Source organism: Sipha flava, unplaced genomic scaffold (genome assembly GCF_003268045.1).
Source record: "Sipha flava isolate LNK unplaced genomic scaffold, YSA_version1 227_pilon_pilon, whole genome shotgun sequence".
Lineage (NCBI taxonomy): Eukaryota > Metazoa > Arthropoda > Insecta > Hemiptera > Aphididae > Sipha > Sipha flava.
Genome location: NW_020272863.1, coordinates 49,918 through 76,637, shown reverse-complemented (window position 1 = coordinate 76,637; position 26,720 = coordinate 49,918). Strand labels below are relative to the sequence as shown.

Here is a 26,720-nt window from a genome sequence, read left to right as displayed (position 1 = left end):
ATACCTAAGCAATTCAAAAATAATTGAGCTTGCTACACGTCATGGTCTTGCATGGTGGTTGTCATCACCACTTGCTTATGCTGTTCGGCGTTCGTTACCGCGCTGTAAGAATTACCAGTCCCGCACACTTAACCGGATTCAACGGGTAAAAATAGACGGCAACTTTCGTACATCGTAATGGAAATTTCCACGGAAACGCGTGTACGGCTAGAGCAATTTACATGAACACGCCGCTGCTTTCCTCGGACTATAGTTATAGCTGGCTAACGACCCTACGTAGGATTTGCGCGTCCGCTGCAACGTGGTATCAACAGCGAGCAAATTTAAAATATATACACGTTACACTCGACGAACCCAATGGCCGGGCTGTAGCAAGTTCACCGTAAAAAGGCTGATGAGATTCGAAGGAATTGCTGCCGAGAAAGGATAAAAACGAAACGTGAAATAAATGAGAACAAGGAAAGAATAAACGTAGCGCAGTTAAAGTTCGCAATGTGCGCTGCAGACGTTTTCACGGACAAAGTACTGCCGACCCAGCGACAACGTAGTTCGTTCTAGGTGTATCCGATCCACTCGCCCAACACACCTACACGCACAATGCCTCCGCGACCGTTTGGAATAATGAGCGCGTGCACCTACTGCAGGGCGAAGTATACTTTATGTTCGGAAAGTTAAAATGATCAAACAATACGCGTCTGTCCACGGTGTATGCGATAACTGTTGAAAAAAAAAATCGCCCTGCAAATCACTCGCAAGAGGTCTGTATAATAATAATTAAAATGAAAATAATAATACAATTACAGTAGTAACATTATTTTAATACGACGCGCATAATTTCGAGTACAAATTACCGCTCGTTTGTCAGCTGCGACGGTTGTAGCACGTACACGAAGAACTACAGTACAGATCGTCACCGGTTATAACGACAAACCACGGTATTGATGATCTTAAATTTAAGGTCACGGAAAAACACCTACATTATTTTTGTACGTATTCGTTTCAAATTTGAATCGGTTACTTTGATGTCTGTGTAATGCGAATACACACGGATATTGATGAGTGTGTAATGATTACATGATATTTTGTCGAATTCAGGTTCAGGAGCTGGCAAGAAAATAATAAAAGTATCTTTCAAAGTTCAATATTACTACTAATATTGGACTACCTAATATGTAATATTATTATAATGCGAACAGTTTTTATTTTACTTTTTACCGTATTCAAGTCACGGTTTAGTGATAAATATATAATACATAATATTAATATTACTGTCGGGTATTTAATTTTTTGTATTACCAATTTTCACCGGTCCCTAATGAGTGTCAATATTATAAACGTTTTTACACTGAACACCACCCGAAACTCATAAACAACAATACTCGTAATATTTATCGGATCGGGACGAGCTCGTTTTCGGGTTTCTGAAAACATGTTCAGGGCTAAAGCTATATTCTATTTAAACGAGCCGTAGCTATATATACAACATATATATATTAAAAATATGTTAAAAATGCTATTTAGTTTCTCAAACATTAGGTTTAATCACTTGCAAGTTTAACTTTTCGTCGCTGTATAAAAGTGAAATGTAAATTTTTTGTACCACATTGTACCAAAAACACATGTCACCCCGTGTTTGACCTCTTGCTTGAGATCATCGAGTCTCGCGGAACGAACCGACACGCGTGCTATATCGCACCCCGTCGTCGCGCTAGTCCAAAACTGCGCATAACCATTTGCACGATCAATTATCACAATGGACCGAGCGGATTGGTGACCGGTTGGATGAAGCTTTTACAGTTGTTGTCTTGTACACCAAGTGATTCCGCACCCATCTGCCGAGCCGGCTGTTGTAGTGGCAGCAAAATAGAAACTCGCGCTCCTAGTAATACGTATACGTAATGAATCGCTGGAAGTGTGCATGTATAATACAAAATAATAAAAATAATATAAATGTACACAAATATAAATGAATAATATTAAATAAAATGAAATAATAATCAATATAAACATTAATATAATGATGTATCACATTTCTAAATCGATAAGACGTCATCTGCCCACGTACAATCGTTGCATATATGTACACGTCATAACGCGGTACAACAATCGTTTGAAAACGTAAACGCTGATCTGATTAAATTCTCTTTGATCCTATCCCGATCCATGTTAAGATCTGCCATATTATATTTCTAATAATGGTACGCTCATGTTCCGGTAAACACGCGCGCATACGAATATATACCGTATACTTTAACCGAATTTCGCAACATCGATACATCGATATTTCATCTTGTTCCGCCACACAGTTTTATACAAAGTGCCGCCGAAATGCCTGCGGCCAATCTAGGGTTGTACGCGCATACTACACGCAACACGTGGCGCGTTTCCTTTCGTCAATCCTTTGACGGAGTGCGCGCGCACTTGTCCGTCATCGTATGTGTTCGTAGCTGATAAGACTGGCGAGCTAAATTCTTTGCCTAAATCCGTAGACCTGGGACCGGGGCGAGCGGTGAATTCGGTTCGCTGAACGTGGAAGAAATACGTGTTTAATATTCAGCCGGCACTACCTCGTGTGTGTTTAACCCAAAATAGAAGCAGTAGTAGGTATTCGAGAGGTATTCAGTATAAACGCTGGCGGTTTCTTTAAATAAACATCTCTCTCTCTCTCTCTTTACCTCCCTTCATCTCATCTTCGTAATTTCAACCTGTTCGCTTCCTCTCACCGTTTCGTTTTCTTCTTCTCGTGCACGCACACTCTCTCCTTCTCATTCATTATTTCTTTCTGCGTCTTGAAAACTGCTGATTTTTTGGTACGGTCCAGTAATCAACGATAGGCTTTCCCGACAGGACAGTTTTTTCGAAGCGCCCAGTGCTAAGTGCTACCTGTGGATTATGATCTCTTTGAGTTGGTGAACACATGAATGCATAGGTATATAGGGTTTTACATGTACATTGACCGGTTATTCACGGTGTGAAAAATAATTACTAAATTACGCTTGGCTACGTTTTTACTGGCGCCAGAGAAATGCAGCTGATTTACAAATCCATTAACGAACATTAGGTGTTAAAACAGTGATGTCCAACCTTTTTTTCATCGATGAACCATGTTCGTAAAAACCTATCTTAGAACGGGTCATATAGAAGTACGAATAATATTAATAATATATATTTATATTATTAATATTAATCTAATAATGTTATGTTGTTACACATAGTAGGTATACAATATACATTTAGGTACATATTGAATTTGTTTTCAATTATTTTATTGACTACTAAAAAGATTATAGATTAAGATACACATTAAATTGATCAGTTCGTTATTTTAAGTGCACGGGTCAAATGTAAAATTTCCATTGAAAATGTAAAAAATAAAACTAATACTTTTGAAAAAAAATCGTATTTTAAAATAATCTTACTTTTATTTATAATTTTGTTTTATTTTAAAAAAAATTATAACGGGCCACAGGTGTTAAAACGAAATAAGCATGCTCCGTCAATACTTCCGACGACAGCATTTATTGATTGCCTAGATTTAAATGTTCGATCTGCGGTTGACGTAACAACGAACATCAAACAATCGATGTTGAATCGATCATCAACCAATTGAACTAATCATGAAATTATATTGTTATGTTATACAATTATGTTGCGACCTGACCCTTTTTGGATATAATTTATGCGTTCAACATCTTACATAGACACGTAGACGTGTATTTTTTCTTGCTTTTCAATTAAGATTCCAATCTTAATTCTTAACCCAATGTCTAGAACGCTTTACATCTGGTATTTATTTATTTCAAGATTTGTGTAATTTTTTTTTTAAGATTTATCGTATCATTAATTACATAAACGAATACGACATAGTTATGAAGTGGATGATTACGAAATGAAACATTCATATTTTTATCTTTAAGAAATATGTCAAAATAACAATTATAATATATTATAAATATTGACAAACGCGTACTCACTTATGTACCATGAAATATTTGAAACATACGATTATAACAAGATTTCGCATAGTTTTTTAACTATAATTTATATATTATACATTATTATTATAATTTAGTTGAAACTTAAAGTTCCATAAAAAGAACAATAATAGTTAATTATAACTTTAAAATAATTTTAAGGTTATCAATTTTTTTGGAGCCCTACGATTTTCCCTTAAAAATCTAAAATATCCAATATTCTTTATTATTACCGATCTATGAATTAACATCATAATAGAATGTAATCAAAATAATACTAATGATTTTAACTAAAGTTATTTTATTCAACGAGAGATCAATTTAAAACAATCATTAAAAATATGCATGTAGAAACCCATAATAAATAGTACTTATAATGTTTTTTAATTATTTTAGTTGGCAGCTCAGAAGACGTTAAGTCAGGAGATTTCAACAAGTTAAATATGTCAAGGCGGTCAAAACCTGTGGCGAAAGCTATGTCTCCCAACAGACAGGGTCCCCAGCAGTGTCTTGTAAGTACAGAATATTATAAAATATACGACATAAGTAAAATAAAAAATTTCAAAATGAACACATGACGCTTGATTCAATTTGCATTTATAAGCTTATAAAATCCATTGTTTCACTCCAGTCATTTATAAACACAGAGAAAATAAAAGCAATAGAAAATAATAAATCGCTATAATATGCTATAATAGTGTAGTACTTCGGCGTGTGGGGGAGGGTGGTCTCTTTCCAACTACAATTACGCTTGAAACCTTCGAACCCTTTATTATTATTTGCCGACTAAAAGGTACTCCACCGTATACTCCTTATATACCGTCAGCTATGTAAGCAGACACGAGTGTTATTAACGATAATATTCTCTTATGCCCCAATAGCTAAACTCGAAACAGCTTAAACGAGCTCAAAAGTTTGTGTATGAAAATGACGAACAATAAAACGGTTAGTCTTCAGTCCAAGTCACTCCGATATCGAAATACACGGCGGCGAGCCTGTTATTGATAATCCTAAATACACTGCAACGAATTCAATATAATATTAATTACTATGTTTAATTTTAATAAATATATACGTACTTATGTTTCTTTTGTATAAGCATTGTGGGATAGTACGAACAATGTATAGATGCGTAATAATTAAAAACTCCGGAAACGACCGAAATCGCTGATGTTTCGTCTGATAACGTTATAATACCTTCGAGTCGAGCGTATAAAATGTTTTTTAATTAACGTTTTCTCATTACTCGCAATAAATGAATCAAGAACACTATAAATTTAAATAAGCCCAAATTAACTACGCAAGTCGGTCACAATATCCATATAAATTCAAATTAAACTTCAACTCCAAATTACATGACCGCGCAATAGGTATACCACTCATAATTTTCTTCTGCAACTGCAATAACAATATACCTATACACTTCTATTGCTCTAATTTTTCAATTAATTTGCGCGCCGCAGCCCATTGGGGTGGTATTAAAACGTAAGATATTTTTTCAATAAAATAGTATTCTATTATTATCATAAAAAGGGTTAGATCAGCCCATCATCAAACACTGTCCATCAGCCGCGCGCTATCTCTATTCTCATTACGCACCATAAATCTTAATTACGCTGCGAGACTTTTCAGTAACTTCCGCCAACCATTCAACTTCTCGAAATCCTTGACATAATTCTTAAGTTTCCGTGTAACGAATCTCTCGTTGATGACCAGAGACTTTGCTTACTCGATGGTATACTAGGGTACTATGTCAAGCAAATTTTTCTTGGCATTTTATAAATCACAAACACAAACGAATATTTTAACTGGTAAATTCGTCTTCGCTTAATCTAAAAAGGGGTCGACATACCAAGGATATAATTTTAAGAGCACAAAACTTTCCCCTACTCGTAAATTATTGTGAATTATATACATATACACTCTTTCATCAACATTGTTTCTTAAGGCGAGATCAGAACAAAGCGGCACACCAAAATAAGTGTAAACTTTTACGCATCTAATAATAATCGAGTTGTGTATTTATTATCTATGTGTATGCAAAAAGAAAAAACAAGGGCAGCGTGATCCAAAAGTTTTCCTCTAGAAACATTTTCCAATTATTGGATGATTTAGTTATTTTTTCACTTGCTATGCAGTTCGAAGATATTTAACGGTTCACACGAAATATATTTAAAATAAATCAAATTATTTCGTATTTAGAACGAAAATGAGATTTCTATTATTTATATCCAATCGTATTAATATAATATAAAACCTATAACGTAAGTTTATAGTATTCATTTTTTTCAAATGTATATACTATTATTACTACTATTATTGAATAAATATAAAATAGCTCCGTAACTATACCGGTCCTTTTTGTGTGCCCCTATTAACAATGTCGCCATCAACAGTGAATCGTAAATGCTATACTCTTATTAAGCATTATTGCACAATCGATTATTTCACATCAAATTTTTAATTCGTTAATACTTAGAAGAAGAAAAAATGATCGTACCGCCGTAATATTGTTGAAAGGACTTGTTTTAACTCCATTATCTCTCATAGTTATGTTCCACATGTTCCTCGTGGTAGATTTAGACACGTTTATTTAAGAAAAACAATAAAGAGAAACTTAGAACGTGCTCTACGTACATTTCTTCCAACGGAATGATAGTTTTCTAGATAGGATCATGAAATAACGTTTCAGTCGCTGCTATTGTTTAATCCTCTGTCCAAAGTCCATTTCATTTTCACCTTCTACACCGATCTTATTATGTTTATTTTTTATCTCCACTTTGAAATAACGTGTAACTGTAAAATCTCCAGCAACAAAGAAATCTCTGGTTAGCTTAGTTAATTCAAAATCGCCCGATCCTGGCAATTAAATTAAATTAAAATTGTACGGTCTACTGATAATATAAGTATGAGTATCTTATATGTTTCAATCAGTTATTTCCTTCGATTTACCGTAATGTACATATTTTGTACATTTTGTGAATATATATTTATGAAAACACGTAGAGACCCATCGCTTTGTATTGACCTGGCAATGGAAATATTTTAACGATCAGTTTTAAAACTTACTGAACACGTTTTTCAACAAAGGCAAATAATAATAATAATATGTATAATAATACTCATGACTTATTTTTTTTCTACAGACATTTCTGTAGAAATCAATTTTTAAAATTTGTTTGCCAGCAATACTTCTTTGAATATGATATCATTCAAGACCAGAATTTATAAAAATAACACTTAAATAAGCAAGCAGTATGATATTATTAATTATATATTAGAAAAAAAATATCTACTGTTTTTTCGAAAATATTATAATGTTGTCGTTTATGACGAGAAAAATGAAGAAAAGAAAGTATCGATATATAATTTAATACCTCGGAGTGCAAATTTAAATCGATTGGTAAATACATTTCAAATAAAATAACATATTTTCTATACATAACTCTAATTATTCAGTTTGAATATTATACCACTTTTATTTTGAACTAAAATAAATTTACACCGATGTCATGAAAATTGGAATTAAAAATATATATATATATGTATATATAAATAAGAAAATTGAAGATCTTCAAAAAAATCATTACACTCTTACACCAATACTACTTAAAAATAATATTTCTAAAAGTGTACTCATATATATGAAATATTAAATTATAACCTTTAAATATATACAAATTTTATATGAAAAACATTTTTTTTAAATAAATAAAAATATTTTTTCGAAATTCTTAAGACAAAATATCAGAATTATACAATCCAAGAGTTTATGGAATTCCATATTTATGTTGGCAAATTGTATATTGGACAAACAAGAAATACAATTATGAAAACGTTGAAATATGAATAAGAGGACACGAAAAATATGGTTAATAAACGTAGTGTAAATTTAACAAAATATTTGAGTCAATAATACCACAAAGTAAGTTTTCATCTATAGTATAGATGTACATAAATGCTAATTAAAATTCATGTTTTGAATGATTTTAATTATAAAAAAGTATACAAATTAATAAATTAAAAAGTCAAATTTAAATTAAAATTATCAAAATGATAAAGAACGTAATATTATAAAGAAGCAAAGATCAAAAAATGTGAGGGATCAAATATTTTTCACCAAATAAAAAACAAAAAAAAATGAAGAAAACCTGCCAAAGAAAAAATATCAATGTTCCGGGCAGATTCTACGACAAAATAAAAAAAACTTGTTCTATTAGTGTACTATTTTTTTCTTTTTACTGGCAATAAAAATAAATTATACAGATTTCAAAAATTGTTCAATATTTCCCAGTTAGGGAAATCTATTATTGTTTATTTTCTTACAAATGCAATTATATTGTTATTCAAAAATGTCAACACATAAAATCGATAATTATTATTTACATGCGTTCGGGTAATGTAGTTTTTTCCCACTTAAAATTTGTAACATGTGTGCTGCATATTAATGAAAATCGAATTTTATCACAAACACTTCACCGTTGTCTGTCATGAAACAATGATGATTTGTTATAGTCGTTTTACGGTTGTATGATAAAATATTTATTAACAGTATACTTGGTTTTATGAAACATTCTTTCGATTTTAAAAAGCATTTATCCATTCACATACAAATATATAATTAGGTATGGATACCTATATATTTCTGTATGTGTGTGTGTTCAATTTTAACTAAAACAGATTAAATATTTTTTCAAAATCAAATAATACTTGCACAGATCTTCGTATTAGCGGTTTTCTAATTTTACACATCAGAATTAGTAAAGGTAAATCGCATAATAATTTACAAATTCCAATTTCTTATCTTATCCATCTTAGCACATCATCCTCTTTCTCCGACTCGCGTATACAACTTCCCCGAAACATCACAACCCCCGCACACCTGTTGGCTGTCTTACTCCATGAACGATTATACAATCGTTTGCAAGTTGGTCTTGCGTAGACGTCTCTACCCCATGGCTGCTGCAAAAGTTTTGAGCTCAACTCGTATATGCAGTCTTTTATTAGTGCACCAACGCGTTTTTGGAAAGTTTGTAACTTCACTTCTTGTTGATCGAAAACTGGTGTACGAACCTCCCCGTGACTTTAGCAACACACGGCAGTGGTTAAAGTTTCGATAGAATTATTTTACGACGTGTAATGCCGAACAAGATATCCAAAACATTAGAGAAAGTCGAGATGGGTTGAATGAAAGAGTAGTAAGAGGGCGAGAGAGAGCGAGAGTTGGGGCTTATAAAATTATACGATGATTGTGTGCGTATGTATATATATTTACACTATATATAGGTACAATAACAATAATAAAAGCATATGCGCGCCCCCCCACGTATTTATATGTATTATATACATGTATACGATATGCAAGAGAAGTAATATTTACCAGAATTATTCATCTCCAGAGGCTTTTGTTTCAGAGTTTCGCTCGTTTTCACGCCATTAGGGTAATAAAATGTTATATAGGATTGAATAGGTTCGGTGAAAATTGTATGTGTGGGAAGTTTTTTTCCCTCGTACTTTATATGGTATTGTGGAAAACACACAGGCTCAGTATAGTTTAAAAATATTTCGCATTATTATTCAGCGGCGCAAAATTGACGGTAATTTCTAATTGATTAATTTTTATAATTTAATGATTGCATTCAATAGACAATCAGCTTTTATGGCTTAACATATTCTATAGTATAGATGCTACGCGTGTTACATATTTTATTATGTATAAGCGTTGTATGCGTACTGAAAATGTTGGCACTCTGTGTCCGTAGATATTTCGTCACCCCGGCGACCTCGAGTGCACGGCCAAAGAATTAAGGTCAACTTAGCTCCTTCCAAAAGTTTTTCTAAACGTCGAAAATCAAGGTGCAAGAAAAATAAAGTCGGTCACAAATGAGTCATGTTCTGAATATTAAATATCCATGAACGACCCGAACGAGTATCGTATATTTTTAAATACGACCAAACCGCGTACTAAGATCAACAAATAATAAATAGATTTTATGAAAATGTTCAATGAAATCCTACCGGAATTTAGTGTCTATGCACTCCAATAATGTGAATCAGTCTGGTTATTGTGATAAATTATCGGTAGTAATGTAACTGCAATGATTCGTTAGTACGGAACCGATTTAAGAAACTTAAGTCTACCGACGATCACTGTTTTATTATAAGCTCTGAATACGCGATTAACTTCAAGTACGCGCGTTTTGGTTCCCGATCAATTAATCTCATCACTTATATACTGATACTTATACTGATCATTGCAATATTCAATGTATGCGCGTTTTAGTCTGAAACTTGACCATATCCTTATATTACCACTGGCAGGTCATCTGTGTATGTTGACCGCGTATGGCAATTTCCTCTGTCCGACACTTGAATTCATACGCTTCCGTAAGTACATACAATGGAATCTGTTTGGGATCTGTCTAAAATAAAATTTTTGTTCACCCGATTCTCGTGGATAAATTTTCTATGTTATCCAATATTAATGCGTTTATGCCTCCCGTTTTATCATTTAACTATAATTATCAGACATTGATTTTTGATTAACAACGTGTGCGGTACAATGAATACAACATCAATGTAATACAACAAGTCGATCGAAAGACGAAAAAAAACACAAGACCTTTAATCAACAGTTCAATGTTATGTCATTCTGATCGTTTCATCTTAGGAAAAAAAATTCTAATTCATATTCTAATTGTTTCATAAGGAACTCGAAATCTCAGACAGCAATATTAGTGTAGTAATCAATGTAATATATACACGTTATTTATTTAAATTTTGAAATTCTCCTTTGTCAGTACTGTGTTCAATAAGCTATATCGAATCAATATTTTTTAAATAATTGGGATCTGTATACTAAATATTTTTCAAACGACCAAAGAAATCGTCGAGAAAATTTTTCCGACAAAAGATAATAAATGGGTCGTACCGACCCAACTAATTTGAAGTATAAAAAAAAAAAAACTTTCCGAGTTTTTAATGATGATATAAAAGTTTTGTTAACCAACTATAAAGCATATTACCAATGAAACTGCATGTATATATCTATTGATATTATAATATACCGATAAAATGTCAAACACTGTTTATGCGCAATTAAATAATTATAATGACGTCTCCGTGTGTGTATATGAATAATAAACCTTAGAGTTATCTTGACTATGATTACCAAACTAATTATTGATGGTCATAAATATTGATTTCAATCTAAACAGTGTTGTTTAAGTTCTTCGTGCACACGATTGCGTCTTGGTCGGTTTGAATCAATTTATAAAACCGTAAAATGTACAAGATTTTGAGAAGATTTCTTGAAAACAATGATTCACAGAATAGTAACCATACGTTTTGGAATATTTTAAATATAACTTACAATAAGTATAATAAAAAATAATTATGTAACATAACAATTTAATTCGCCATGATTTAATTTCATTAAATGGAAAAATCGAATATTATTAATACGGTAATTTTATCAATATACTTAAAAATATTATAATATTTGAAAGGATTTTAAACAAAAAATGTTTATCACTTAGCACTAAATTCAAATATTTATGGAACATTTTTAAAAAGCATTATTTATAAAGTCAAAAATGATAAAAGCATTAGAATATACCTGATAGTTGTTAAAAATATATTTTATTTAATTATATAATAATTTAGATTAGAAGTACACGGTTTTGTTCAATTAAATGTAACTCATATTTTCCAATCTAAAATTACTCTAAAATGTTTAGAGATACTGTTTACTCAGATGATAAATATACCTCGATAGAAATGTACCTACAAGCAAGGCCGTAACTGGTGGAGTCCAGGAGTCCGAACCCCCCCTCCCCGAAATTTTCAAAAGTAGAAACATTTTAGCGGTGAATATAGTTTATTAACTATAAATTGTATTAAATAATAATGTTAGACCCCCCCCCCCCGAAATTTTTTTCCAGTTACGGCCTTGCCTATAAGTTAATTATTTCATAAAGTTCCATTCAGTTATGTTTACTCTAATTCTAATTCTACGAATATTTTGCATTAATTTAAATATTAATACCATAATATATTTTTTTCAGTTACATGTGTACCTACTTATAATTTATTAAAAGAAACATTGCCAATAATAATTGGAAATGTTGATATTTAAAACATTTTTTTCAAAATAAATCATGCTTTTTAAATAAATATCTTAATTGCATCTTAATTGATTCTTAGAAATTTGTATTCCAAAAAAAAAAAAATCCTTTTTTTCATATTTTGTAATGTATTTGAAATGTATTTAGCATAATGAGATCTGCTAAAGATACGATGACGATGTTCTACATCTTTGAAAGTATGTCAATTAACTTAATATCAAAAAACTACAGCATAAAATCCTTATAAAGATAAATGCTATAGCCTATAATTTATAATTTAATTCTGTGTCCATTATCATGAATATTTTATTTTGATATTTACTCCTTTGCAAGGAGTCCTTGTTTAGTAAAACTAAATAATTCAACATTTTTAATAAGATTTCATCGTATATGCTCATTGTTGTTATGACTACATATTGTACTATTGTCTGATCGAATAATAACTATCGTTTCCAAAGGGATTAGTACTTGTATTTTGTACTATTAGACTTATTGAATTTTATGAACACTGATAGGATTATAAAATATAACATGAAATAAATTGTTGATAACCGTTAATACGTTAATCCGATTTTCTAAACATTTTTTATTTAACGTTATCTGTAACAGCACTTAATGTATAATAATAATAATATTTATTTTCATATCAATAAACAGAACGCAAATAAAATATATATGTATAGTAAATATGTATGTGTAGTAATAAGAGATTTGCAACTTCTCTATAAACATAGTTTGTGTTAGAGAGTTTCGAGTGAGTTGTAATACATTTATTAAGATTTACACTCAATTATAGATATAGATACGTAAAATCAACATTTCTTAAATATAACTGAAATGCATTTACGTTTTAAAAATTATTAATAATAATTTATAGTATTCTATAAAACTTAATTCCTATAGATAAAGCTTTTTATAGTGAATTGTTAAAAAAATATTGGAATACTAATATTTGTTTATTTGAAAAGTAAACTTTAATTATGAGTATTATGATTAATATTGACCAAGTTTTGTTTATTTATCAATAGAATAATTTATTTTTGAATTTTAATGCCTCCTTAACTATAAATATGTTAATAATAGTTCATTTTAAACATATTTTTTTAACATAGTTAAGCGATCTGCTATTTAAAATGATATCCTCATTAACTAATAAATTATTATTGGTTTTTTTTTTTTTTTAATGCGCATTTAAACTCAAATAAATTACGAATGAAAATCTTTTTACTTGTTCAAATTTAAATTCGACAGAACAATTTTAAGTTGGTAAATGAACTTCGAAGAAAATACGAGTATAATTTCATGACTTTGCGCAAAATATTCAATGAATAATATTATTGTTTTTTTAACGCATCAGCAGAGATCATTAGTATGCAGTATTGTGTAGTATCTAATGACACGTTCTACTAAAAAGTATAAAATTGTATTTTCTCTTATCTTAAGCAATTGTTAAAAAATAATACCATCATAGTTTACTGTAGTAGCTCGTAAATGGCTTTCGAATTGGTTTTAACGGTCATAAAACATCGCATGAACAATAAATTATCGTAACTTGTTCCGTAATACGGCTTGACCCAAGCATATTTTGCTGTCGTCCGACGTTTTGGTTATAACTTCAGTTCAATGGGGTGCATCTCCGGTGTGGTTTGTTCACTGCGGATGGCGCGTGTCATGTTCCTGAACTACAACTCTATGATAAGGGACGAAATGTTCCGCCAGAACTTTGCCAATTTGTATTAATTGTCTTTCTCCGTCACACATACTTAATACATGTTCGTAAAACCGTGTATGAGTGTGCAATCGGGACTGCACAAGCCCACTGCGGCAGAGACCTGAAAACACGCGGGTGGGCTATCGTGGTTTCGCGTTCGCATTTTGTTCCGTCGTTATGACATCGTTGCACTGTTAGCTATGTGTTATTTAATATACCGTTTTAACGAGAAAATCTCTGTAACTAATGGGTGGGCGTTATAATTATAAATTATTTGATTTAAATTCATAGATAATAGAATAATATAATAATAAAATAATAATAATAGTAATAATAGTAGTAGTAGTTACGAGTATAATAACTATGATCATTATAATAATTATAATATTATCTATATTTAAGTTATTCGGTATCAATTATCATTCATATTTATATTTTTTGATATTTGTCACATAACCTCAAAATATATCCTTGCTAGAAAGAGAACCTTCCTAAGAATTGCTTCTCTGTTCTTCAAAAAAGATCACGACCCCATGTAAAGTTAATACAGACGTGTTCTATCCATTATTATATCATTTATGATTTGGTTGGCTTCTAACCAGATAATATTGCACTCACAATATATATATATATATATTGTTAATACGCGATAAAATGTATTGTGTACAGTTTAGGGTATACAAATCGAGGAGATAAATATCCCACGAACGAATCGTTTCGCTGCAGATAGAAATTAATGTAATTCATTATCTAACGACAAATCGTTTACATTTAAAACTAATGTTACCGACCGCCGCCGGTCGTAGCCATTAATAAACACACAAAAACGTACAAATTATCTGTAATATATACGTAAACAATCCTTCAGGTATGCATTGTTGTGCTGAGTAATTATTATAACATGCAGACCAACTTAGAGTATAAAAACATTCGAATGGCACAAAACGACATATTAAATTGAGACAATACCGGTACTATGTACGGTTTAATCATGAATGAACGATCGCCGTTGCACCTGCATATTATATGTATAACTTGTGTATTGGTACAGTATGTATTATTATTAATATTAAGATCATAATTACCACTAGGCGTAATTAGAAAATTCACATGGTTTCCGTTATTAGATAGCCTTGGACATTAAAAAACTTTTTTTTTAGAATACAATTTTCATCGTAGAAATAATTAAAAGCTCAGCCTGGAGTATTATTGTATTTGTGAAATATGAATGGTTTCGAATTAAAAATGCATTATCGGTTAAGGTATGATAGTTATGTACAAAGCTAATACGATTTGCGACTGAATATGAAAAAATAAAATCATAACTCAATAATAATAATTATTATTTATCAGATTCAGTCGCAATTTTATTAATTTTAAATATACCTGATGATAATTATTTAATTCAAAACCGGTATTTAGTGATCAACATGAGTTTTAAGTATTTAGTAATAATTTATAATAAAGTTTTAGATTATATTATAACCATAAAAAATTGTGCAGTTAATTTATGCCCCTCCCCCCAAAATGTTTCACAGGTACGCCACTTACTCTAGGCTAAACTTTTAATTATTTATTTATTTCTATTTATAAACTATTTGTTTGTTTATTGATATATTATTTTATGAGAATTAATCATTTAATAATTTTTAATTTTAATTACATTTTTTAATATTTATAAAAATATACTAAAAAAAAAAAAAAAAAAAAATCAGCGTAAAATGGTACATTTTTCATTTTACCTGAGACCCTCAAAATACCTAGATCAGGCCCTGATTAATATACATCTTTCCAGAGTCACAATCTCTCGTTTGCACGTACACGCAACATTTTACGCGCCGCAAATATACAAGGCCTGGATTCTATTTTAGTTGATTTATCTATAATTTTTTATAATATTGTACAAGTATAGTTAAAAATTTTAGAATTTTTATTTGTATTATGACGCAGGAACTTGATGACTGCAAAGGTTGTTTTAGAATAAATACCTACAGCTTTTATGGTCAGCTTTCGATTTGGTTTTACTACATAAACCGCGTACGCACGATTGATAAAAAACATGTAAACAACCCTGTAATGTCGGAAAACTAAAGAATCCCACCAAAAAAGTGAAAAAAAAAAAGAAAATAGTGCAAAATAAAAATCTTCATTTATATCTGTTGCACATTTTAAAAATAAAAGAAAAAAAAGCAAAATCAATCCGGAACTCGTGACAGTAGCAAAATCTATGCGCGCACAAGGCACAACCTAAAAAACTATACTCAAATTGTTCTTTGGCTTTTACGAATTTGAACAACGTTTCGTTATTTTTTTTTTCACTATTATTATTATTTTTTTCTCCGACAAACAATTTCACGATCCGGTGCTTCTTTCCGGACTGCAGAACAACGTTTAAAAAAATAATAATGCCAATCGGCGGGAAGGGCGACCCGGAGATTGGGCGAGGTTCGCAGCAGTAATAGTTGCCGCAATTTCGTAATAGTATACTAAAAAAGATGAACGTAATAGCTCAGTATAAGTCGCAACGTAATACTACGAGGTACGAAACGAGGGAAGATATGAACGCGGCCGATGTTCGAAAAAAAAAATGAAATCATTCTTACCCGTCAATGTTTACCGCTTCCTCATCGGATGTAACACTACACAGTTCGTTCATATTGAATATACGTATTTTTATTTTCATCATCAGTATTATTATAATTATTTTAATAACGCCTCGGTGGACGCGCAATGTGCGCAAATATGTTTTTATTATTATCATTATTATTTCTCCTTCCCCTATCCTCTCAACCACGTCCGTATAATTGTACACGCTTCGTTTGAAATATCAACAATTTTTTCCTCCCCGTTTAATGGTGATCTGTCAAACCGACCGAAGAAAACGTCTCTCAGGTGTGAATAAATGATTATATACATATATATATATATATATATATACTTACAATATTCATACGTAAACTTGATAAAAGTGACCTTATCCGTTTACCGTCGATTATTTTCACACACGACGAGCGATTTTATTTTTTACGAGGTAATGGAACGAGCTGGATCCGAGGAATAATTAAAATCATATGAAATCACTCCATGCACCGATAACTATGAATATAGGGGTCACTAATTGCAGATAGGGGTCATGTCCATAAAATCTTTTTTTACTGTAGACACATAAATCCATCTAAGCAAAATGTAAGAAAGAGGTAGGTTTAAAAATGAACACATTACTCACTTTTCTGAATATTTTCATAGATTATTCCTGTCTTTACACAAAATATGTATTTAAGGCAGACCAATAAAAATCCATAAAAAACTGAATTTCGCAAAAAGTAGACATGTCCCCTCTCTGCAATTCGTGATTCACATGTTTTCAATGTACTTTGTACTCAATGTAATTTGACGTGCTTTGCGTTTAGTTTTTAAGAAATTCTTCTTCCAATCGTCAAATATTTTGTCGGATTCAAATAAATCGTTTCGGATGACAGAAACGCCAATGGGTCTTTGGTCCCCGGTGGACTAAACATAATGAAAACAATATGATTCCTTGTTTATACGTTCGCCACATGTTATCAAACTTGTCACCACAAAAAAAATGTAAAACGAGTTCGATCAGTACGAACACATAGTCTATGTCATTCGTAAAAAATATAATATTAATACATTGTCTTTACGACAGTGGACATGCTATGTTAATAATTTCTACTCGAATTCCATTTACCAAATTAAACTAGCGTAATACGGGAAGAGGGAACGATGTTTGTTTTTATTTTACCAACTTATCACTTTAGAATTTATGTAAAATGTTAGGATTGTAAATAAAAAAACCAAAACAAAGGATATTCAATGACGACGTAAAATGTGTTGTACTACGGTCGATGTAGAACCGACTGATTTATTTCCAGTGTCCCGCGGGTCTCATTTACCTGACAAAAACTTTAGAATTTAAATAATTTATTGGTTTTGAATAGGTATTAAAAACATTAACAACTAAATGGTCAAACAGATTTTGTATTTTTATATTTTTTACTTGAAATTAATTAGTTTTCATGGTCAGACGCGTTCCGGTGAAAACACAAATAAGCTGTGCTATACCGAAATATCGATTATTTATGGTTTTAGCCGGACATTATCGTCATCGTTACCCATTACCCTAGAATATGATGATTAAAATTATCACAACACTTGACGTTACGGCCGGTAAAAATATTATATCGTTTCACAGCGACTTGTAGAGTAAACGCGTTATATGGAAATCATCGTGTTATGTAATTGACCACACCCTTTTGTTTTTATCGAAGTCGACGACTTCATCATCCGCATTTTCGCAGTTTCTTAATACGTCCTGTCGCGATAACTTCTCCATAACCGTCGAAATATACAAATACATATTTTTAAGAATTTTCCATCAGTCCCATCAGTTCGCATGTCTTGTGCTCCGATAACTGTTGTGTTTTCAACAATTAATATTTCGTTCATAGAAGACCAATTACGCGGTCATATATATCAAACTTGAAAGTGGAGTACTTTTTTTTTCCACAACCGATCAATCGATTTTTTTAAATGCCATGTACAGTTATTTATATAAATATATATTATATGCAGATGGATAGATGTATAATCAAACGAGACCGTGGAAAAAAATTTAAAAATTAATTTTCCTTTTCGGTATCAATACCGTTAACAGGGGACGTAGTAACCCTCTTTTCCTCTCGCCACTAACTGCTGATTTTCAGTCAATACTTTAGGATGAAAAACGAAGGATATAAAACGTTTCCCTGGCGACAGCAAATCCTCTTTGCGGCGAACAAATTAAAATATTGAAATCTTTTTTTCCTTTCCTTTCCTTTCCCTTTTTTTTACCCAATCGTAAAAATTATAAATATATATATATATATATATTTTTTTTTTGATTGTATGAAATCTAATATGATATTTTGTCATTCAACCTAATAATTTTTTTTTTCAAGTTGATATTACAGGAAAAAACAATTATTGTTTTCAGAAAATAAATCTTAAATTATTTTCAGTAATTTTGCTGCACTAATTTAATATACACATTTTTATCGGTTGTACTAAACAGAAAAATATATTATGTAACTGGATAGATTTTCTACCTCATGAATAAAAATGTCAATTTATTATTAAATTATAAATTGTTAAAATTTAAAATATAATAATCATATTATTCTATCGGACATCGTAACATTTTGACAGAAAACCCAATGTCTTGGAAATGTATGAAATGTAAAATATACATTTTTACCCTTCGAAATTATGTCAAAATAAATGTATATTCTTTCATTATACTATATCTAAACGTTATACCAGTGTTAACAATATTAGGTAGCCTATTCGAGCTGATCTATGAATTATATTTTTGATGTAAATAAATAAAATAAATTGGGAATCATGCTTTCTATTACGAAATCAAACAGTGAAAAAGTGTTTCACCCGTCGTACCTTCAGTGTAAAGTATTGAAAATGAAAAAAACACCTAAAACTACGTAGACATATACATAAAATCCATTAATAATATTACTTCGCAAGTACTTGACTTTCGTTTTGCCTGAGATCAATCGACATACGTAAAAGTGTTTGCTCAAGCCATGGAGTTGAAGTAATGATATATTCATGGTGTGTTCGAAACATTTGGCACGTGCGGGAGAAGCCACCAAAAACCTATCAATCATAAAAAATAAAATAAATATAAAAAATAAAAATAAATAATAATAAAAATATATAAATGTATAAGCTGTAGCCGGAATTGAATGTTGCTCTCTGCCAAACCTGAAGGCATAGTCAATCGCCAAGAAAGAAAAACGTTTAACGCCCCAAGAAGTTGCGCTATGGATAATATATTGTTTCGCATGCACTGCACACCCTTTGCACGTATATACGCGTGAGTGCGCACGTGTGCGTGTGCACACACGTAAATATATATTTCTATACGTGTACATAATAGAGATTGTAATGTGAGACGATATTATTTTTTCGAACACCACCATTTTCAATTTGACAGCAATGTGCGCGAAAACAATTTATTCCAAGACGATGACGACGTCGAAGTTTTATAATATAATATTATTATGAAACGTCTTGAAGTACGAAATTAGAAGGAAAGTATAAACATAAAAAAAAAAAAAAAAACGATACTCATGTCCAAGTCTGAATAACATGGACACGACTTGCGTAACGAACGCGAAAAATGCATTATAGAACACGTATTTTGTAGTGTAAAACGTTTTACTGGAATTCGCGAACACGACGACGATGGACTTGATGGAACCCGCTTGTCTTATTTCCGTATTCCTGCAGTACTATATATATATATATTATTATTACAGTATATATATATGTATATATATATATATATATTCCTCGTCGTTTTATCAACACGTACGACAATCAGCTCTACACATTAATAACGATGGTGGATATTCAACTGTATTTATTTATGAGTGACAACGACCATCTTTTATTTTTCTCGACACAGCAACATACAAATATAAACGTTTTATAGACGGTTGATATTAATTCTGCGAAATATATATTAAAAATATACCTAAGAAAAGCATATCTCCTCGGTGAAATTTAACAATACGTATAAACGTTTTAAAAGAATAGTAAATTAATTTTAATTGCATGGATTTGTAGATTGCACATACACGATTGTTAATTTCGACACTGTCTCTCTCTACCTTCCCCTCCGTTCAAAAATAGGCATTTAAAATCTGTTGCCTTTTTTTCTAAAACGTATTTATATTTACACTTAACCTAAGCACATTGGTACATATTAAATAATTCCCCTCACAACGTCCTTAAAATTGTTAGTATAAATCAATAATAAAAAAAAAAACACTGCCCAAACACTCTAATTCCTCGTATTCTTACTACAACTTTTCCTGATAATAGTTTAAATCAAAAATTATGTCGATATCTTCATAAAAATTAAAAATTGTATTATTAATACAAATGATATTATAAAAACCATATTATTCCCTTCATAGACAATTCCATTACATCCTCTATTAGTCATCGTATTATACATTCAATAATTACTGTATCCCATTTTTTTATTATGCAGTATGCTAATTACATATATATATATTATACATTTTTTAATAGATAGAAAAAATTATAATATGTGTATTATCGACGTTTAAAAATTAACCAACATTTAAAAATGTAGCGTACCCACTACAGTACTTTTACTCGATAGAACACAGAGTGAAACGTTTTCATAGTTGATCAAAGATGTTATAGATCAGAGACGGCCAAACTTTTTTCAGTCACGATCTACTAAAAATATACTTCACCTTTGAAGATCGGCTTTCTTGGAAAAATGTTTTTATTATTAAATAATTATAATTATTAAGAAATATACTTTTTTAAGTGTAATACATAAATACATAAAGCATTATAAACTAATTACTAATTACTAAAAATAATATAATAATTTCTAAAATCTAAATACTTAGATCTAAATAACATATTAATATTTATTTTGTTGATCTGGTATTGTTGAAGTGCACGTGGCCTAAAAATAAAATCTAACATGATCGACTCTGAAATCGTCCGCGATCGACCGTTTGGCCGTCCCTGTTATAGATGATATTCATCGTCTGTGATCAATATTTCTTAATCGATTCATTCGACTACACAATACGCTGCTTCTAGTAAATAAATATACGCGGCTCATCAAATAATATTGTAATGATTATGTGATACTGTGAACTCGTTATTGAAAATGCGATGAACATTGAATACTATCTGCAATTACGTACGTTGCACTACAATAACCCTCGTAATAATATTTTAGTTAAACTTTATGTGTAGATTTTCTCAAAGGGAAAAGATGCGGTGAGACGTGAGCGCGTGTGTTCCGGTGCGTTGTACATGTTAATTTAATGCACGTGTACGACAATAATTCTGAACAGCATTCAGCGTACGATAAATATTTCTAAAAACGTTGTCGATATGGAATTGTTTTAATAGTACCCCGAAAATATAATGAATTTCCACAACGATTTAACGACGGGAGTATGGTAAATAAATGGGCGATAGACAACAAAGGATAACAGGACGGAAAGGAAAACAGATAAAAGACAAATTTATTGCTCTGTTGATTAAAATCAATTACTTATGTAATATGAATATCGAGGAGACAGCGGACCGAGGGGTTATTATATGGCAGATACAGCGTGTACATAACTCAAAATAAAATACGGTTGGAACTAATATATTATAATGACCTAAAATAAAAAAATAAAGTCTGTAAATGAGTTGCACTAGATCTTTACGCGCCGAGACTATAATAACGAAACGTCGATATACGAAAATTAAAACTACGTTCATTTCTATAAATCGTCTGACGAAAATGATTGACGAGTGCCTACGTTCATTCCTATAAATTTCCTTCGTCTTCGTTATTTTATTAGCACCATTAGAGATCTATGTTCACGATTCATTTAATATTGAAAAGGTTTTCATAATTAATACTACTTATCTGTATCAATTTTGTTCATGTCTATATAACTCAATATTATCGTCTTTGTGCTAACATTCAATATTAACGTGCTTTCGTTTCTCCTCTACCGTTCAAAAATTACAATCAAATCGTCCGCGTTTCTAGTTCGTTCATAAATTTAACATACAACATTAAAATGATTCCATAGGGTCCATTAAATCGGCATAGTAATTTTTTCTTTACGTTTAATCATAATAATGATATCTTTACACATTTGTAAATCTTGCATTATTTATCAACCGTTCGATACCGTTATCATTTATTATTATATATTTCAAAGTTTTTGATCATGAATACATGTTTATTTTATTTTTATTTTTGTAGTGTTGAATTCCGTTATTTTTCCCAGTCGTTTTCTTTTTATCGGACAATTAACATCGTAACGATCGTCGATCTACCTTCGATACTTAACCTAACCATAAGACTGCGTAAACGTCTTGAATGTTTATCAAAGATTCTAAAAAAAAAAAAAATACATCAACTATAATATCGACCCACTGGACAATATGAGCAGCAGCGGCAGGATGTTAACGAAGACACCGGGAACATTTGCATTTTATAACATCAAAGAGAATGGCCCGTTATAAATAAATAACGGGGTAAACCGCACTCACACACATACACTATGTTTTAATATCGCCGCCGGGCAAAGTTTTAAAAGTTATGCGTTTCATTAAATTTGACTGTGGACCGACCGCCGGCTGCTGTTTACTACCCCTCAGAATCAAAATGAAGCAGCCGCATCGCTTCGTTATTCGAAGTTAAAAAAAATTACAACAATAGCAATAGTAATAGTAGTTATAGTAATAATGATAGTAATAATAATTATAATAATAATAATAATAATAAAAATAATAATAATCAACTTTGGAAAGAGCTACGGCGTGACCTAACATCGTAATCATAATAATATACCCTAGTATGGCGCGTGTCTGTACTGAGACCTTATACTTATACCTCCACTATTACTGTTCACCCATTCACCTTCCGAAGCACCCGAGAATAATAATATACGTTTCTATCGTTTTTCGTCGAAGAAAAAAAAACCGCATTCGCTTCAAGAGGATTTTGTAGTAAACCAACGTTTTGTGAAGTACCTTATGTAAATCGTATTTTTTTTACTAATGAACTAAGTGAAAATATGATTTCCTCCCTTTACTATGCGCATATACCTGCTACACGTTTGTCGAACACTTTGGTTATTGGTTTACTGATAACATATAATCGTCTCTGGACCTTAATTTTAATATTCTTGTTACATAACGCATGAGAATTAAAACGGATACATTTCAGTGGACGCAAAAATAATGGAAAAACTTACGAGTGATCGTATAATAATACGAACCACGACATGCAACGGTTTGTGTGTATAATAATAATGTATTTTTATAAAAAATCAAATACCTGTACCGATTGCGTCATGAGTTCGGATAGAATCTAGATTGAACACATGGAAAAACAAATCAGACGGTGGCAGGTGGTGTAAGGGCTATTGCATAGCTGACGCCGAGTATATGGGATAAGGTAAAGGAGATGATGAAAAGCAACCCAACAATTGAGCTTAAGTGCAACGGAAATAGGAACATTTCTACGAAACACCTTTAATGGACTCTTATAAAGTCCTATAAATTGAGGAAGAGTTATAAATCAGTAAGTTAGGTAACGCAATTTATTCCAACTAAATTAGAAGTTTCTCGACGATGATATCCTTGCGATTTTAAAGGGTTAATTTAGAAACGTATACATTCAATTCACTCCACGTTTAAAGAAGAGTTTGAGCAGCACTTCAAAAAAATGTAATCGGTTTTTTTCTCGGCTTGTTACAATTTATGAACACAAATAGCGAATAATAAGTAAAATCTCATTTCTCTACAACCCCTTCTACACCCTTCTATCCTTTTCCCCGATCTCACATCCACCTTATTCGTCCAACTAAAAGACAGTAGTTCACTTTCTTTTTTTATTCGTCTTCCCTCTTTTTTTAACGAGTGCTCATTAAAATTCTTCAAGAAGACATTAAGATCGTTGATTAATGAGTGTTTTATAATAATAAATTGGTGGAGGTCAAAGCAATTGCAAGTTTCTGTTCTGTTCAATCGTAAATGGGGCAACAAGAATTTATAATTAATTAATCTCGTTAAGACAAAGTTCGAAAAAAACAAAAACGAATTATTGGTTTTTACAAGTATTTTAGTTATTATTCTGAATACCTTGAAATATATAATGTTGTCATTTCAACTTAAATATCGAAAGTAAAAGTAGTATTGATGTTTACATTAAAAAAAAAGTGGAAAAAACGCTCTGGAAATACAAGTTATAACAGAGTATATATTATAGCTACAAGCATATATTTTAACAGTTTGTTTTATTTTAAAACAGTATTTTAATGGGATTTCTAGAAGTTTAATAACATTATGCATGGGGTTATAATAATATTATATATGCCAGAAATGTGTTAATGTGTTTGATTGAATTCCTTGAAGTATTTCAAAAATGTTGGAAAAACTATGCAAATCAATATATAGTTGATACAGGAGAAAAAACCTTCATTCCGATTAGAAATTCCATTTTTAATTATGAACGTTAAACAGAATATGAAAATCGAATATTATAAGAATAAATATAAATATTTTACTTTGTCTATATAGGTGTATAGTGTGCTTTCATCAGGAAAATTGTTCGTGAGTAAAAATCGATTTTATTGACAACACAGTGATTTTTAAAATACACGTAGAATTACGCAAATTTTCTTGAGTATTTCGTATTAAACCAATTTAATAAAAATATTATTTTATCTATATATATTTTTAATTATGTTATCTTTCTAAATATATATTTGCTCACTATACAGAAGACAGCATAACACTGCGGTGACAAATTCAATGAGCAATCATAAATTTATTATTACATTTTGACCATGCTGAAGATGCACAAGCATGGGTGTGTGTGTGTGTGTATGTGTATGACAGATAATAATCTGGAATGTTACACGTGTCACATATATGTAAAACTCGCGTAAAAAAAATAAAATATGCTATGCCGTTATTTATTTAATAAAGATCATTCTTTTTTTTATTCTTTTTTTTTTTACTGAAATGAAAAACATCATCCAATCGGCTTTTTTTAACGAACATATATTACTGTCACATGGCATTATTCGAGAACGTTGCTCTTCACTGAGGTTACGTTTTCTATTGGGAAACTACCATTCAGATAAAAAGTTGAAATTCACAACCGATTTGATAACTGCATTCGACTCGTACTGGTAATAATAGTATTTTTCTCATCGGTAACTATGAAACGTAATATAACAATATTCAATAAGACGTACAACTGTATTTATTATTTAAAAAAAAACGATCAAATTTTATGGGGCAGATTCGCGGTTAAAACTGTTGGTCAGGCTATTTGATGAAGTTACGTTATTTCACGTAATTAAGGATGAAAGTGGATTATAAATGTACACCTTAAAAAAAAAACAGAATATAATCATATAATATTTAAGTATATTCATAGTTATAATAGAAAACATTAATATTTATTTTACTTTATGGACACTTCCGTCTTATATGGGGTTATAGATACTTCACTATACTATGAAATTAAACAAGTTATTCGCAGGATAGCAACGGGGGCATTTGCATTAGTCTGGTATTAACTTCAATCTATACTTGGCAAACTTAGAGAATATAAGAAATCTTCAAGAGGTCAATTTTGTCAAAAAATATCAACTGTGAGTCAGCTGACCACCTGGACCCCCCTAGATTCTCTCCTGAGTTGTTACTTAAAAAATATAAATCTTAGTCATTGACGCTTTTGCGCTTTGTTATCCTCCGATGCACGTCACCATATACTTGACAACTGTAATAATTGGATATTACAAATGCGTGTGTTCTAGACCTGCGGGAAAGTGTTCGGGAACGCGTCTGCTCTGGCCAAACATAAATTGACACACAGCGACGAACGGAAGTATGTGTGCAATGTTTGCAGCAAGGCTTTCAAAAGACAAGACCACTTGTAAGTAATTATATCCTTCTTTTATTTCTTTTCTCCACACGATTAAACGAGAGAAACAAATGAACAGTTAAATCACGTTTAACCGACGTACACATTATTCTACGTCATGTTTATAATATTGTGCACTTAACCGAATGCGTGTGCACACACGTAGTGATGTCTTAACCGTGGCCATTGAGGAGGTACGGGCCCTGTTACGTTACAATTGTTACGAGCATAGATCACACATAACTGTTTCACGTGTTTTTCTTTTTATGTGCTAATATTCTTCATACCACCACTGCACGTACAATGCTCGATAATCATTTCAAATCGTACTATTAATAGTTTACCTCCGAGAAACGGAGAAACGGCCGCGGCGGTCGTAGCCC

General features: G+C 31.1%; 1 protein-coding gene across 1 annotated transcript in view; it reads left to right on the top strand.

Moving 5' to 3' along the window:
- Positions 1-26,720, top strand: part of LOC112683477 (zinc finger protein 541-like) — a gene marked incomplete at its 3' end in the record, with an annotated part of 248,287 nt that overhangs the window by 200,450 nt on the left and 21,117 nt on the right. Inside the window, exons 5-6 of the mRNA XM_025554528.1 lie at positions 4,371-4,486; positions 26,231-26,349. Of these exons, the coding sequence (XP_025410313.1) occupies positions 4,371-4,486; positions 26,231-26,349 (235 nt within the window). The remainder of the gene's footprint in view (positions 1-4,370; positions 4,487-26,230; positions 26,350-26,720) is intronic.